Source organism: Sus scrofa, chromosome 2 (genome assembly GCF_054392235.1).
Source record: "Sus scrofa isolate SSC_HxYL_T2T_F1_AM1 chromosome 2, Sscrofa_HxYL_maternal_Yorkshire_Landrace_v2.0, whole genome shotgun sequence".
Classification (NCBI taxonomy): domain Eukaryota; kingdom Metazoa; phylum Chordata; class Mammalia; order Artiodactyla; family Suidae; genus Sus; species Sus scrofa.
Window position 1 is genome coordinate 80,830,162 of NC_139384.1, and position 14,584 is coordinate 80,844,745.

The window sequence follows — 14,584 nt, forward strand, 5'->3', positions numbered from 1 at the left end:
TTTGTTAATGTCTTGTATCACAGTGATTGATTTGCAGATGTTGAAAAATCCTTGCATCCTGAGTAATTCCCACTTTATCATCTTGTACCATTCTTTTAATGTATTGCTGGATTCAGTTTGCCAGTATTTTGTTGAGCCACAATGGGAACTCCCGGAAGGTTGTACTTTTCTAAGAATTTGTCCATTTCTTCTAGGTTGTCCATTTTATTGCCATACAGGTGCTTGTAGTAGTCTCCTATGATCTTTTATGTTTCTGTGATGTCCGTTGTAACTTCTCTTTTTTATTTCTAAACTTATTGATTTGAGTTCTCTCTCTTTTATTCTTGATGAGTCTGGCTAAGGGTTTATCAATTTTGTTGATTTTTTTCAAAGAACCAGCTTTTGGTTTCATTGATATTTTCTATAGTTTTCATTTATTTCTGCTTCTGATCTTTATGATTTCTCTGTCTACTAATTTTGGGTTTTGTCTGTTTTTCTCTCTCTGGTTGCTTTAGGTGTGAAATTATTTAAGATTGTTGTTTCCTGAGTTAGGCTTGTATTGCTATAAACTTCCCTCTTAGAACTGCTTTTGCTACATCCCATGGGTTTTGGATTCTTATGTATTTGTTGTCATTTGCTTCTAGGTATTTTTTAGTTTCTTCTTTGATTTTTTTAGTGATCCATTGGTTGGTTAGTAGTAGGTTGTTTAGTCTCCATGTGTTTGTGTTTTTTTGCACTTTTTTTTTCTGGTTAATTTCCAGTTGTATAGCATTGTGGTTGGAAAAGATACTTGATATGATTTCAGTTTTCTTAAATTTACTGATGGAGTTTCCGTCATGATTCAGTGGTTATTGAATCCAACTAGGAACCATGAGGTTGCAGGTTTGATCCCTGGCCTTGCTCAGTGGGTTAAGGATCCAGCGTTTCCATGAGCTGTGGTGTAGGTTGCAGATGCAACTCGGATCCCACATTGCTGTGGCTCTGGCATAGACTGGTGGCTGCAGCTCCGATTCGATCCCTAGCCTGGGAACCTCCATATGCCGTGGGAGTGGCCCAAGAAATCACAAAAAGACAAAAAATAAAATAAAGTGGTCACAGTAAAAATGCATAAATAATTTGCATGTGTTCATTATGCTGTTAAATTTATGAAGGGTAGACAGAGTAAGTTTTTGATGACCAAGACATAAGATAAATGTTTGACGGTGACAGAATCACATGTAACCTTCCTATTAATTGAGTATAAATCCCTAGTTCTGTTAGGCTCACATATCTTACTGGAAACATATTTGGGATGTTTTAGGACCCAGTGACCTTTGAGGATGTGGCTGTGAACTTCACCCTGGAGGAATGGGCTTTATTGAATCCTTCACAGAAGAGCCTTTACAGAGATGTGATGAAGGAAACCTTCAGGAACCTAGCATCAATAGGTAAGGATGATAACATTCTTTCACTTTTTTCTTGTCCATAAACATTATCCCCAAGATGTGGAAAGTGGAAAATGAATATAGTAGTCCTCACTTATCTGCAAAGGATACTTCCAAGACCAGTGATGGATTTTTGAAACTGCAGATAGTACTGAATTCTATTTATAATTTTTTTTCCTATACATACATATTTAAATTTGGCACACAGTAAGAAATTGGTAACAACTAAGAATAGAACAGTTACGATACATGAACTTAACATGCTCTGTGTCCATAAATGTTATGGTTTGAGATGAGACAACAAAACTAAGGACGGTTTCTTTTTCTTCCTCAGTTTCACATATAGGAGAGATGGAATTTTTCTTGTAGATCTTAGCAACATCAATATGCAATTTTTTTTATCATTGGTAAATAAACTAAGCATGGTCACACAGCTCACTGGATCTAGAATCTATATTTTTCTATATTTTCTAAAAATTTGCATTATTTTTCTGGGTCTTCATTTTAGAGAAAAAATGGGACAGTCATAACATCGAAGACTGGTACAAAACCCAGGGGAGAAAAGCAAGGTGAGTCACAAGCACAGTAGATAGTAGTGTCTCACACGAGGATCCTAGTATGTCATAAACTTTTTAAAACAAGAAACTAAAACAACCTCAACTTAGTATGAGAAAAAGAATGTATATCTATGAATGACAGGGCTGCTATGCTGTACAGCAGAAATTGACACAACATAGTAAATCAACTATAATAAAAAAATGAAATCAGCAAGAATGGAAAAAAACCCACAACTTTAGTTTCAAATTTATTTATCCTTAATTTTTCCCCACCAAACTCATTTACTTAAATGTGACATAGCTGTTCAGTGTTTTCAGCCTTATTCACTTTTGGAAACAGTACTAAGGAACCTCATATATTAATATTTCTATTTTCATAATAGCTATGGTCAAGTCTTCTTACAAAACTTTAAGTATATTTACCTTCAAACAACTTTAGGGTAGACAAATCTTAATTTTTGCTGTAAAATATAAAAATGAATTCAGTACCCTCCTAATAAATATGAAACTATTTTTTTAACAGAAGTCATATGGTAGAAAAACTCTGTGAAAGCAAAGAAAATAGTCAACATGGAAAAACTGTCAGCCAAATTTCAAATCTTAATCTGAAAAAGAAAACTCCTGGAGTAAAACCATGTGAATGTCATGTGTGTGGGAAAGTCTTCGTGCGTCCTTCATTCCTTAATAGGCACATCAGATCTCACACTGGACACAAACCATATGAATATCATGAATATGAAGAGAAGCCATATAAATGCAAGGAATGTGGGAAAGCCTTCAGTTACCGCAAGTCTGTTCACAGACATGAAAGAACTCACACTGGAGAGAAACCCTATGAATGTAAGGAGTGTGAGAAAGCCTTCACATGGCTCACAACCTTTCGAAGACACATGATAACACATACTGGAGAAGGACCCTATAAATGTAAGGAATGTGGGAAAGCCTTTAGTTGTTCCACTTCATTTCGAGCACATGAAAGAACTCACACTGGAGAGAAACCCTATGTATGTAAGGAGTGTGGTAAATCCCTCAGGTCTCCTCTAGGTTTGCAAATACATGAAAGAAATCACACTGGAGAAAAACCCTATGAATGTAAGCAGTGTGGTAAAGCCCTCAGTTGTCCTAGTTCCTTTCGAAGACACGAAAGGACTCACATGGCAGAGAAACAATATGAATGTAAACAATGTGAGAAAACCTTTAGTTCTCCTCTAGGTTTGCGAATACATGAAAGAATTCACACTGGAGAGAAACCCTATGAATGTAAGGAATGTGGGAAAGCCTTCATTTCTCTTTCAAGCATTCGTACACACATGATAACACACACTGGAGATGGACCTTATAAATGTAAGGAATGTGGGAAAGCCTTTATTTGTCCCAGTTCGTTTCGATCACATGAAAGGACTCACACTGGAGAGAAGCCGTATGAATGTAAAGAGTGTGGTAAAACTTTCAGTTGGCCCAGTTCCTTTCGAATACATGAAAGAACTCATACTGGAGAGAAACCTTATGAATGTACAGAATGTGGAAAAACCTTCATTTATCGCACAACCTTTCAAGGACACATGAGAAAGCACACTGGAGAGAAACCCTATAAATGTAAAGAATGTGGGAAAGCCTTCATTTCTCCCTCAAGTGTTCGAACACACATGATAATGCACACTGGAGATGGACCTTATAAGTGTAAGGACTGTGGGAAAGCATTCAGTTTTCCCAGTTCATTTCGAATACATCAAAGAACTCACACAGGAGAGAAACCGTATGAATGTAAACAGTGTGGTAGAGCCTTCAGTTGTTACACATCTTTTCGAACACATGAGAAAACTCACACTGGAGAGAAACCCTATGAATGTAAGGAATGTGGGAAAGCATTCATTTATCGCACCACCTTTCGAGGGCACATGAGAATGCATACTGGCGAGAAACCTTACAAATGCAGAGAATGTGGGAAAGCCTTCAGTCGTCCCAATTCCTTTCGAAGGCATGAAAGATCTCATACTGAATAGAAACCTTGGATATAAGTAATGTGGGGAAAACGTCAGTTGGCCTTCATTCTTACATGTGAAAACTTACTGGAAAGAAGTCCTATGAAAAAACCTGCTACAAATTAACCTATGTATAGTATTCCAAAAAACAGTCACATGAAATAATTAAAAGTTACAATATCTTTATCAGTGCCTCATTCTTAAAAGTGGATCTCTCGGCTGGATATGTACTACTTACTTTCAATACAGAATACTGATGTGAAGATAATTCTGTAAGTATTCACTTTTTTTTTTTGGCTTTTTTCTTTTTAGGACCACACCCATGGCATATGGAAGTTCCCAGGCTGGGGTTCGAATCAGAGCTATAGCTGCTGGCCTGTGCCACAGCAATGCCAGATCCAAGCCACATCTGTGACCTACACCATAGCTCACAGCAATGCCAGATCTTTAACACACTGAGTGAGGCCAGAGATTAAACCTGCTTACTCATGGATACTAGTTGGGCTCATAACCTGCTGCACCATAACGGAAACTCTGTAAGTATTCTTTAAGTGATACTACATAAAGTTAATAGATATTGTGCTGTCCTTAAATCATTTAACATTTTTCTCATTTTGGAGCCTATATGATCTATGGTTGAATTGACATGTATTTGTAATATACAGTTGGTTTAACTTTCACATTTTGATTGTTTAATAAGTTTAAGGCTATTAGTAAGTGATTTTTTTTTTTTTGGTATTTGTTGGGATATTCCTACTGGCTTCCTGTAGTGCTAGGTATTGGATACCCCTTACCAATTATATATTTCTTCTTTCTTATGAGAACATCTACTCTTGTTTTGGCCCGAGGAGCCTTATTCTGTTTTCCTTGCTAGTAAAAGATGGCATAAATTTGTAAATATGCAAAGTTTATCATAGAGTATAATCTTGTGACTTATTTCAATCTTTTGCCCTTTGCACTATGTCATTCTTTCTGGCTTGGATTCAAATAATAGACTTTGCATTAAGACAGACCTGTCATTGTACAATAAAATGTAGATTGGAGATGGCTCTCCTACATTGTTTTATCACTTAGGTAATGTAACATGTTCTAGAATCTGTTTCCTCTATGGCTCCATGTGAGAATTTACCTGGAACCTCACTCACATGAGATGTGGAATGTACAGGTGTCAGCACCCTACAGGGAGAAAGATGGGCATAGCACCTTTGAGGACACTTGCTTCCAACCTAATTTCCTGATTCCCTACCCTGTCAATCAAGAATGTCCTCAAAACCACAACCAGTTGACTTCCATTTTATCAGAGGTGTAGGTTTCTACACATATCTCCACAGGTTCCACAATTTTGTATTTTACTGCAAGTTTCCATATGTCCACCAGGCAGCTAATTCAAATTTTCATGGTTTGGAGCATTCTTTGATGCTTGGACTTACATCTTTTCTAGATCATATTTTCATAAGGTTAAACACCTCATTCTGGTAATTTGGCTAGTGACCATGTGTTCCTGATTCCACTGTGACAGCTATAGTTGTGTAGTCCAAAAGAACCTCATTGGAGTTTGTTCCTCTACTGCAGCATGCAGTAACTAACCTGACAGTCCTTCCGTGTGAGAATTGGCACCTATCTCATATTGGGCAGATTATGGATGTTTTCCATTACTCACAACAGTGCACAATTCTTCATTATGTTTTTAGTTATGTTGATGATGATTAAAAACAATATATTTTTGTTGAACAACATCTTCTGTTGTTTCTTAGGAGTGTTTTCATACAATTTGCATACTAACAAATACAATATTTTTCATTTCCTGAGCACATATATTAAAATATCTGTTGTAATTATGGATTTTCAGATCAACTTTGTAACTTGATCAAGTTAATTGTTACACATTCTCAATATTATCTTGTATATACATGTTGATTTTTTTGGTAAATTTTATTTTTTTATTCCTCTATAGTTATGATCTTTGTTTTGAAATGAATTTCTTATTTGTTTTGTCAGTGTCATGTTGCCAGAACCTACTGGGAACACACCAGCAGTCAACAAGAGTGGTGTCATGCATTGTAGTACTCAGAATGATTGCAGACCCTAAATGACTGGATTTATTAGTAAGAGGGTGCTCAAAAGGACTTACCTAATTTGGGCTTGTGCTAGGTGCTCTGATTGCTATTCAAGAAAGCAAGATGTTTCTGGATTGTACTGGATGCTGCAAGAAGATGAACTTAATTTTATCATAAGTAATTGTAGTATTTGACATTTTTCTCTTCAGCATGATCAAAGAACAAGGCCAGCATCCAGTCCCCTAGTACAGCTTTTGCTTTTCCTACTGATTGTGCAAACACTGATATATTTCCTGTGATGTACTGGATGGATACTGTTTACCATAAAGTACTTCAGTGAAAATATATAAAGTCACTTCTTAGTAAACTACATGGTTCCTTTAATATCTCCTTTATAACTCAACTGAGGCCTATACTTTCTGATAAATTATGAAAACACAAACCTAGTGGGAGAGAAAGACGAGACCACTGTTTCAGTTAAGCATTTTTTGCTCAGAGACTGTACTCTTGATGCTATTTCAGTATGCCTGGCACTGGATTCAACATATATCCAGTTTAGCACAAACAAGGTACTCCAGGGATTGGATATAGAGGCATGAAGCAAATAAGGTTTTGCAGTACTGGTGCTCATATTTTTGTGGGAAAAGGAGGCTGGTTAGCGAATGTTAAAGCTTTGGTTTATAAGATGGAAATAAGAGCTTTGAAAGAAAGTGAGTAATGACATGTAAGAAATAAGCTGGAAGTATGTGTATATCTTTCCTGTGAAGGTAGGAGCCTCAGTCACGATGTTATTATTGATCACTTGAATTTCTACCACCTTAACACTGTTATTAGGAACTGCTTGGGGATGGAAGTAAATGGAGGGCAGCAATGTAGAAGGTCCTGCTTTCCTCAGTTAATAGTGAAGATTCCCTATAAAGATAGTCATTTTTGCAGTTTTCTATAGAAAATATGTGACCATGATTTTGGACATTGATTTGGACCACACATATTTGTGGCATCTTTTTTTTTCTGTCTTTTAGGGCCACACCTGTGGCGTATGGAAGTTCCCAGGATAGGGGTCGAATCGGAGCTATAGCGCTGAGCTACACCAAAGGCTCAGAAATGTAAGATTTGAGCCGTGTCTGTGATCCACACCAGAGCTCACAGCAGCACCAGATCCTTAACCCACTGAGCAAGGCCAGGGATCAAATCCATGTCCTCGTGGATCTAGATGGGTTTGTTACCACTGAACCACCACAGGAACTCCTGTGACATCTTTTTGTATTTAACATCATTTAAAAGTATTCATTTATTTTTAACTATTTTAAATTTTATACTTGGCATTTTCACTTATATACTTATACAATATATACTCTATTAAGCTCTGGCATTCACCCCAGTCTGAGAAAAGGTTATGTTCATCTCCACTGTTCTAACCTATCCTGAGTTTATTCTGTAAGTAGAGTGATACTTATGCAAGTCTACTATGATTTCTCAGTGGATACAACAAAAAGAACAGTGAATGTCTATAAGGCAGTTATTCAAGAAATAATTGAGGAGAGCTGCAGAGAGAGGGGACCATTTTGAGTAATATCCTAATTCAATGTAAAAGGAGATAAGGGAAAATTTTAATGCCTTTCTATAAGAGTAGCTGGAAGCTTCTTTTCCCCCAGTGACTCACAAATCCCCATCTGCTGTTCACAAGTATCATTAGACTTCCAGCACACATTCTGGACTATAAAAGTAACAGCTCTGAATTTTATTACAGAGTAAAGGAAAGCCAAATTTTGTCCATTTTCTTATTAGCACTGTAAAGATTGTCATTTCATAATTATTTAATCTCCTTTGATGTCCTGTCAATTATTCCTTCCATCTTACAAATGAGAAGGTTAACTACAGTAGAACAAACTCAGACTCATAGAGATCACAGTAATATAATGTCTCAGTTTTGAAGGCCTAATGTATACCACTTAACTTAGCACTGTCAAAATTTTAAACTCAGAAGAACACTGCAAAAATTACATACTCTGAAAGAAAATTATGGCATATAATTTCACAGATGACTGAAATGGCAGTATGTTTGTTTTATTTATATTACATTCTAGAAAGGCATACATAGGGACCTAAAACAGATGTCAGTGGAGAAAGGGGTTTGGTAAAAAGAGGCATCACAAAGAGTGTTGTTTTTTCTTTTTCCTTTTTAGAGATGACCCCCCAGAATATGGAGGTCCCAGGCTAGGGGTTGAATCAGAGCCATAGCCACTGGTATACACCACAGCCACAGCGAATGGGATCTGAGCCACATCTGTGACCTACACCACAGCTCATGGCAACAATGGGTCCTTAACCCACTGAGCGAAGCCAGGGATCGAACCCATATCCCCATGGATGCTAGTCAGATTTGTTTCTGCTGAGCCACCATGGGAGCTCCACAAGAGTATTCTTTTGGGGTGAAGGAGTATCACCCACCTTTTGGTGGCAGTAGCGTTACTATACATTTGTAAGAACTCACAACTACACTAAAAATAGTATACATACATATTCAAAATAATTAGTAGAAAACAAATGACAAAACTGCTTTCACATGCTAGGAGAATGTTAAACTTTGCTGAACCTTGATCTTTGCATGTACGAGTTATTTCCACCACCTTGCAGTACTACTTAGGAAGAACTGAAGGATTCAGTCCTCTACAGGCCTTTTTTGAAATCCCTCTTTAATTTTAAAAACACTCTCTAGGGCTGCACCTGCCCTCATAACAGGAGTGGAGTGAGAGGGCTCCCAGATCTGTCTTGTGAGTTTAAATTTGGTTCCTTGGTCAGATCTTCTGAAACACAAAAGTATATCCCACAGTCTCCCCAGGGATGATCTGCCCAGGAACATCCTAATTCATGAGCATCAGCAGCATAGCTTTTCCAGGGTCATCCTGAGATCAATTCCAGCTCTCCATTTCCTAGCTCATGCCTACTCTGTGCCTACTTAAAAAGATCTTTAAAAATCCACACCTTGTCCCATTCTAGAAAAGTTCTCTGTGGCAACACCAGGGGCTGTGAGCTGAAAGAGTGGAAGAAGCAGTGGTCAAAACCATGTCATGGGCGCATGCTCCTCAGCTGCAGCAATCCCAGGTGGTCCCATAGTTATCTTAACTATTTACAGAATACAAAAGGATCTAGACTCTGACCAAATAATAAGCACGCCATTAGTGTTGCCCCCACCACCACTATCCTACATCACAGAGGTCCTGGCCACCTCTCATGCCTCCTGAGTCTCTAAGCCACCCATAATGGCCATATATCAGGATGTTCTAGTTAAAGACACTATTCTCAGCTTAGTGCTAAACAGTTAGAGCAGCCACTGTTGTTATCACTTCCTCTGAAATGGAGGCTTACAGGCCCTGAGCTGATGATTCAGGGTAGCCGCTTTTCCATTTTGCCTTGGGTCATGAGGCCAGAACCTCTCATTGAAAAGATAATGGTACCTACAGGATAGAGTAAAAAAGGGGATGACATATCTGGCATATCTCAATTACAAGAGGAAGTGTGTTCCACTGTCTTCTGAGTGGTGCAGCTGTTCTAGAGGTGGTCGTCTCTTTTTTAGACTCATTGGCCATGCCATGTGGGCAGCCACTTGGGATCACATGAAAGACCATGATAGTTTGTATATTTATAGACCATATGCCACCACCATACCCAATGGAGTCCACTGGAAAGATGCTGAGTTCTGTCTCCAGATCAAACAAGACATCCCTGATTAAAACTGTACGCATGCACAAATACCAGCAAGCATGCTGGCACTGCAGGACACCCTAGCAAAAAGTCAAATTCATCTATGCATTTGCATAGATCCTTTGACCACTGCCAATGATCTTGCTATCCTCTCCCACCAATAGTGACAAGAACTCCTTATCTAACTCTATCACCCACTTTGGAAAAAGAACTCTGGGGATATCTTGCATCACAGTTACCCAAAGTCACTCCTAATTCTGCACATATGAAACCTCAAACTGGAGAGGAATATTTCAGTGCTTAGGGTGATTAATTAACTCATTTCTGAGACACCTCAGACCTAATGGTAATAACTTTGGCCCTGCAGGCCCATGAAATATGAAACTATTGAGATTCCTCTACCCTAAAACTCTAGGAAGAATGCAGGGGACTTCCCTCCTCTGCCATGACTAAGTTAGTGACCTACCAGTTCCCCTGATAAGGAGAAAAATGCCACTACTAATATAATTGATGGACATAATCCCCAGGCTGAGGAAGGGGTCCTTACAGGTGATAAAAAATAGACTTTATAGGACCCTTCATCCCCTCAGCTCAGCTATTTGCTATGCTCTGACTATGGTATGTACTTACATCAGCATATTACTCAGTAATCCTATTAGACATGCCACTGATGAAGCCAAAACACAATGAGTCACCAAGATAATTATGAAATCTACTCATTTCTCATAAAAGTAAAAAAAAAAAAAAAACACCTCAAAACATTGGGCTCTAGAAAAAGACATTCAGTGGGACTTTTCTCTCTTATGACCCCAAGATCCAGCCCTCATAGAAGCTAGAATGGCTTCCTTAGACATGTTAGTTTTAAATAAGTCCTCCTGCTGTTGAAGGCATTAGTTAGACCCCCCTCAGTGTATGGGGCCCATTACTTTGTTCTGACCTGCAGGCTTATTGACACCTCATATGTAGAGGACTTTCTCTACCAGACATTTCTGTCACATGGTCACTCTCACAAGCCTTTTGCTTATTGTAAGAGTGTCAGTAGCAAACATTTATATCCTACCCCCGGACTGTTCTCCTAACACATCTGTACTCTGTTAAGATTTCATTTTGGGCACCCTCCTTCAAAACACTCTCTGGTCTTTCTCAGCACAAGTGTGTTGTTTTCCTACCAGTTGCACTCACATTCTTTGTTGTGGATGTTACTTGCACTGCCCGGGGTACACATGATGCCACTCAACAAGCTCACATATATCCTAATCAAGAAATATCTAAAACATTCAAAACACATGTAGCAGACAGCTAATGTTTTAGAGCCTTCCTGTGAAGGAAAACTCTCTGGGAGCCATGGTGGCTGATGACTACGTGGTTTTAGACTATTTATTGACCAACCAAAGGAAGTTCTGTTCCCTTAAAGGATTACTTGCTGCATATGGGTAGACAACATGGCGAAGTGCCATTAGTAACTCAACAAATGAGACAACAAATTAAAATAACCAATAATATTATTAAGGTAATTGAATTCTGGAACCCCACATTTTCCTGGATCTCTCCAACACCTTAGAGTGACTGGATTTGAATGCTTTTTCAAGGCTTCATCCTAATTTTAACATGTTGCTTGTGCTTTTCACATTGCTACTGAAGTTCTTATGAGATGTGGCATAATTCAGTCAATCATCAGTAATGAACTTTTAATACAGACACTGGCTCCATTTTTGATGTGTGACTGTTAATGTGTGAGTGGGCTTTAGATACCCACTCACTCTGCCTGGTCCACAGTAGGCAACCAAGTTATAAAAGTAGAAACATGCCCCTTTTCTTTTGTGCCAATGAATCAAACCTTGAAAATCTGAACTCTCAACTCCTTGACACATTAAAGGCCCAACCACCTTCTTCTTTGCTCCAGCTGCCTGAACCCACTTTTAACACTTGCTCTACTCTCCTAAAAATTACCTTCAAGTAATAAACCAGGAGCAGAAGCCAGTTGAGTCAGTAAACTATAGAAATATATAAACCATTACAGATGAATTTCTGGAGACACAGTATAAACTAGCTTGTGAATTAAAAGGTTGATCTGGGGAACCCAGTCTTATGGAACTCCCCACAATTCATGAATTCCTCCTGCAGGAGCCACACCAGGTTATTACCATGCAGAATGAAAAAAAAAAAATTGCCTCCTAATTCATGCAGGAAATGGATTTTTTTTCTTTTTAGAGCCACAACCACAGCATATGTAAATTCCCAGGCCAGGGGTCGAAATTGGAGCCTACTGCCACAGCCACAGCAATATGTGATCTGAGCTGCATCTGCAACCTACAGCACAGCTCACAGCAACGCCAGATCCCTGACTCACTGAGCAAGGCCAGGGATTGAACCCGCATCCTCAAAGATGCTAGTCAGATTCATTTCCGCTATGCTGAGATGGGAACTCCTGAAAGTATTTTGATATATACACATTTTTGATATATACACAGTGCATTAAGTTTTCTATACCTTAGGCTATTTCTCAAGGGGAACCAGCTTGCCAAAGCTTTATCTGATTAGAGAAAGAGCAGTTGGACAACTCCAGCCATTTTTAGCTTTCCTCTGATTAAAACAGAATATTTGCTTAAAAAGACTGAAAGCCTTCTCTGATTTTTTTTCATTGTTCAGGGGTTCTGTTCCACCAAAACTTTGCAGGCTTAATAGTAACATAATAGAACATAATTTCCCCCAAATACCTTACCATCCTATCACCAGGGCCCCAGAGTAGTAACAGTAGGTTAAAACAGTTGGAGTTCCCATTGTGGCTCAGTGGTTAATAAATCCGACTAGGAACCATGAGGTTGCAGGTTCGATCCCTGGCCTCGCTCAGTGGGTTAAGGATCTGGCGTTGCCATGAGCTGTGGTGTAGGTTACAGATGTGGCTCAGATCCTGCATTGCTGTGGCTCTGGTGTAGGCTGGTGGCTACAGCTCCGATTAGACCCCTAGCCTGGGAACCTCTACATTCCATGGGTGCAGCCGTAGAAAAGACCAAAAATAAATAAATACATAAAAAAAACCCAGAGAGTTGTTTAAGGCATAGAATATACTCAAGAATGAATTTTGGGGGCTATGCAAATACACTAGGGAGAATTAAAGGATGCTAGATGATATTGAAGCCCCTGATACCTGTAGCTATGACAAATATTAACCATAGTCTATCTTCTACTTAAGAACACAGAACATACTAAAGGTCTGTTTATCTCAAATTACCTGATCCATCTAGCTTTCAGCCAAAAATTAGAAGAGAAAACGCATTCTGAAAAAGTAAAGCAGTTGTCAAAATAAGACTCAGGTACAGGAGAGATTTTTGAATGACCAGATTGTGAATTTTAAATAATTTCATGCAAAGCTGACTTCAGAACAGGGAAGATTATCAGGGAGAAAGAGAGGCATTACATACTCATAAAAGTGGCAGTTCTCCAAGAAGACATCATAAGCCTTTATATGCACTGAAACAGACAAAATAAATGCCACAGAAATGTACAAAACTGCAAGTTCAGGCGGACAATCTACAATTCTAACTGAATATTTCAACATCACTCTATCAGTAATCAGCAGATCCTGCAGGCAGAAAATTTACAAAACATTTTTTTTTCCTTTGGCTGTTTCTGCAGCATGTGGAAGTTTCTGGGCCAAAGATCAAACTCATGCTACAGCTTCAGGGACAACACCAGATCCTTAACCTACTGTGCCACCAAAGAACTATATTTTTTAAAAGAACAGTAACTATCAATCAAGTGGTTTTATTTGGTATTTACAGAATGTTTCATCCAACAACAGAAGACTACCTTCTTCTCAAGGTAACATGGAACACTTACCAGATAGACCACATTTATTTAAAGAACAGAATCCTACAAAGTATGCTCTTAGACCACACTGGATTTAAACTAGAAATCAGTAACAGAAGCTTGGCTGGATAATCACCAAATGTTGAAGACTAAACCAGAAATTTCTAAATAACACATGCAGTAAAGGAAAATTCTGAAAAGATAATAACATTTCAACAAAGATAAAATGAAAGTGTCTTAACAAAACTTGTGGGATGCAGTGATAACAGTGCTTAGGTAGAAATGGGTAGCACTGAATGAATATATTAAAAATATAGGAAATTGGTAATGTAGCTTTGAGAACTATGAAACATTGATAAAAGAGATTGAAGATGATTCAAAGAAATGGAAAGATAAATATCCCATTGGATTGAAAAAAATCCCTGTTGGATTGAAAAAATCAATATTAAATGGCCATACTGTCTAAAGCAATCTACATATTTAATGCAATCCCTAATAAAAATTCCTACATTATTCACAGAACTAGTACAAATAATTTTATAATGTATATAGAACCATACAAGACCCTGAATTGTCAAAGCAATCCAAAGAAAACAGAGTAAGGCTGGTAGTATAACCCTCCAAGACTTGTGGGTATACTACAGAGCTAACAGTAATGAAAACAGTGTGGCACCAAAAGCACCAAAACAGACACATAGATCAATGTAACATAATATAGAGCCCAGAATTAAACCCTCACACAGTCAACTAATCTATAACACAAGCAGCAAAAATATATAATGGAGGAAAGTCAGTCTCTTCAACAAGTGCTGGGAAAGCTGGATAGCGACATGTGAAACAATGAAATTAGAACATTCCCTAACAACATATACAAAAATAAACTCAAAATGGTTTAGACTTAAATGTAAGAAATGACACCGTAGGGAGTTCCCATCATGGTGCAGTGGAAACGAATCCAACTAGGAACCATGAGTTTGCAGGTTCGATCCCTGGCCTTGCTCAGTGGGTTAAGGATCCAGCATTGCCATGAGCTGTGGTGTAGGTCACAGATGCAGCTTGGATCTGGCATG

At 38.3% G+C, this 14,584-nt stretch overlaps 1 protein-coding gene across 10 annotated transcripts in view; it reads left to right on the forward strand.

Annotated features, from left to right (window-relative positions):
• The window catches only part of LOC100624806 (uncharacterized), a 77,304-nt gene that overhangs the window by 21,896 nt on the left and 40,824 nt on the right, over positions 1-14,584 (forward strand). For 3 of the 10 annotated variants that reach the window (XR_014837650.1, XR_014837651.1, XR_014837649.1), the window contains exons 2-4: positions 1,280-1,406; positions 1,912-1,972; positions 2,484-4,214. Coding sequence is in view for 3 of the 10 variants with exons in the window: in XM_021083883.2 (XP_020939542.1) it covers positions 1,280-1,406; positions 1,912-1,972; positions 2,484-3,963 (1,668 nt within the window). In the remaining 7 variants the exon portion in view is untranslated. Of the gene's footprint in view, positions 1-1,279; positions 1,407-1,911; positions 1,973-2,483; positions 6,367-14,584 lie in introns of those variants that run through there. The other 7 variants (XR_002341665.2, XR_002341666.2, XR_014837653.1 and 4 more) reach the window with 4 other exon arrangements.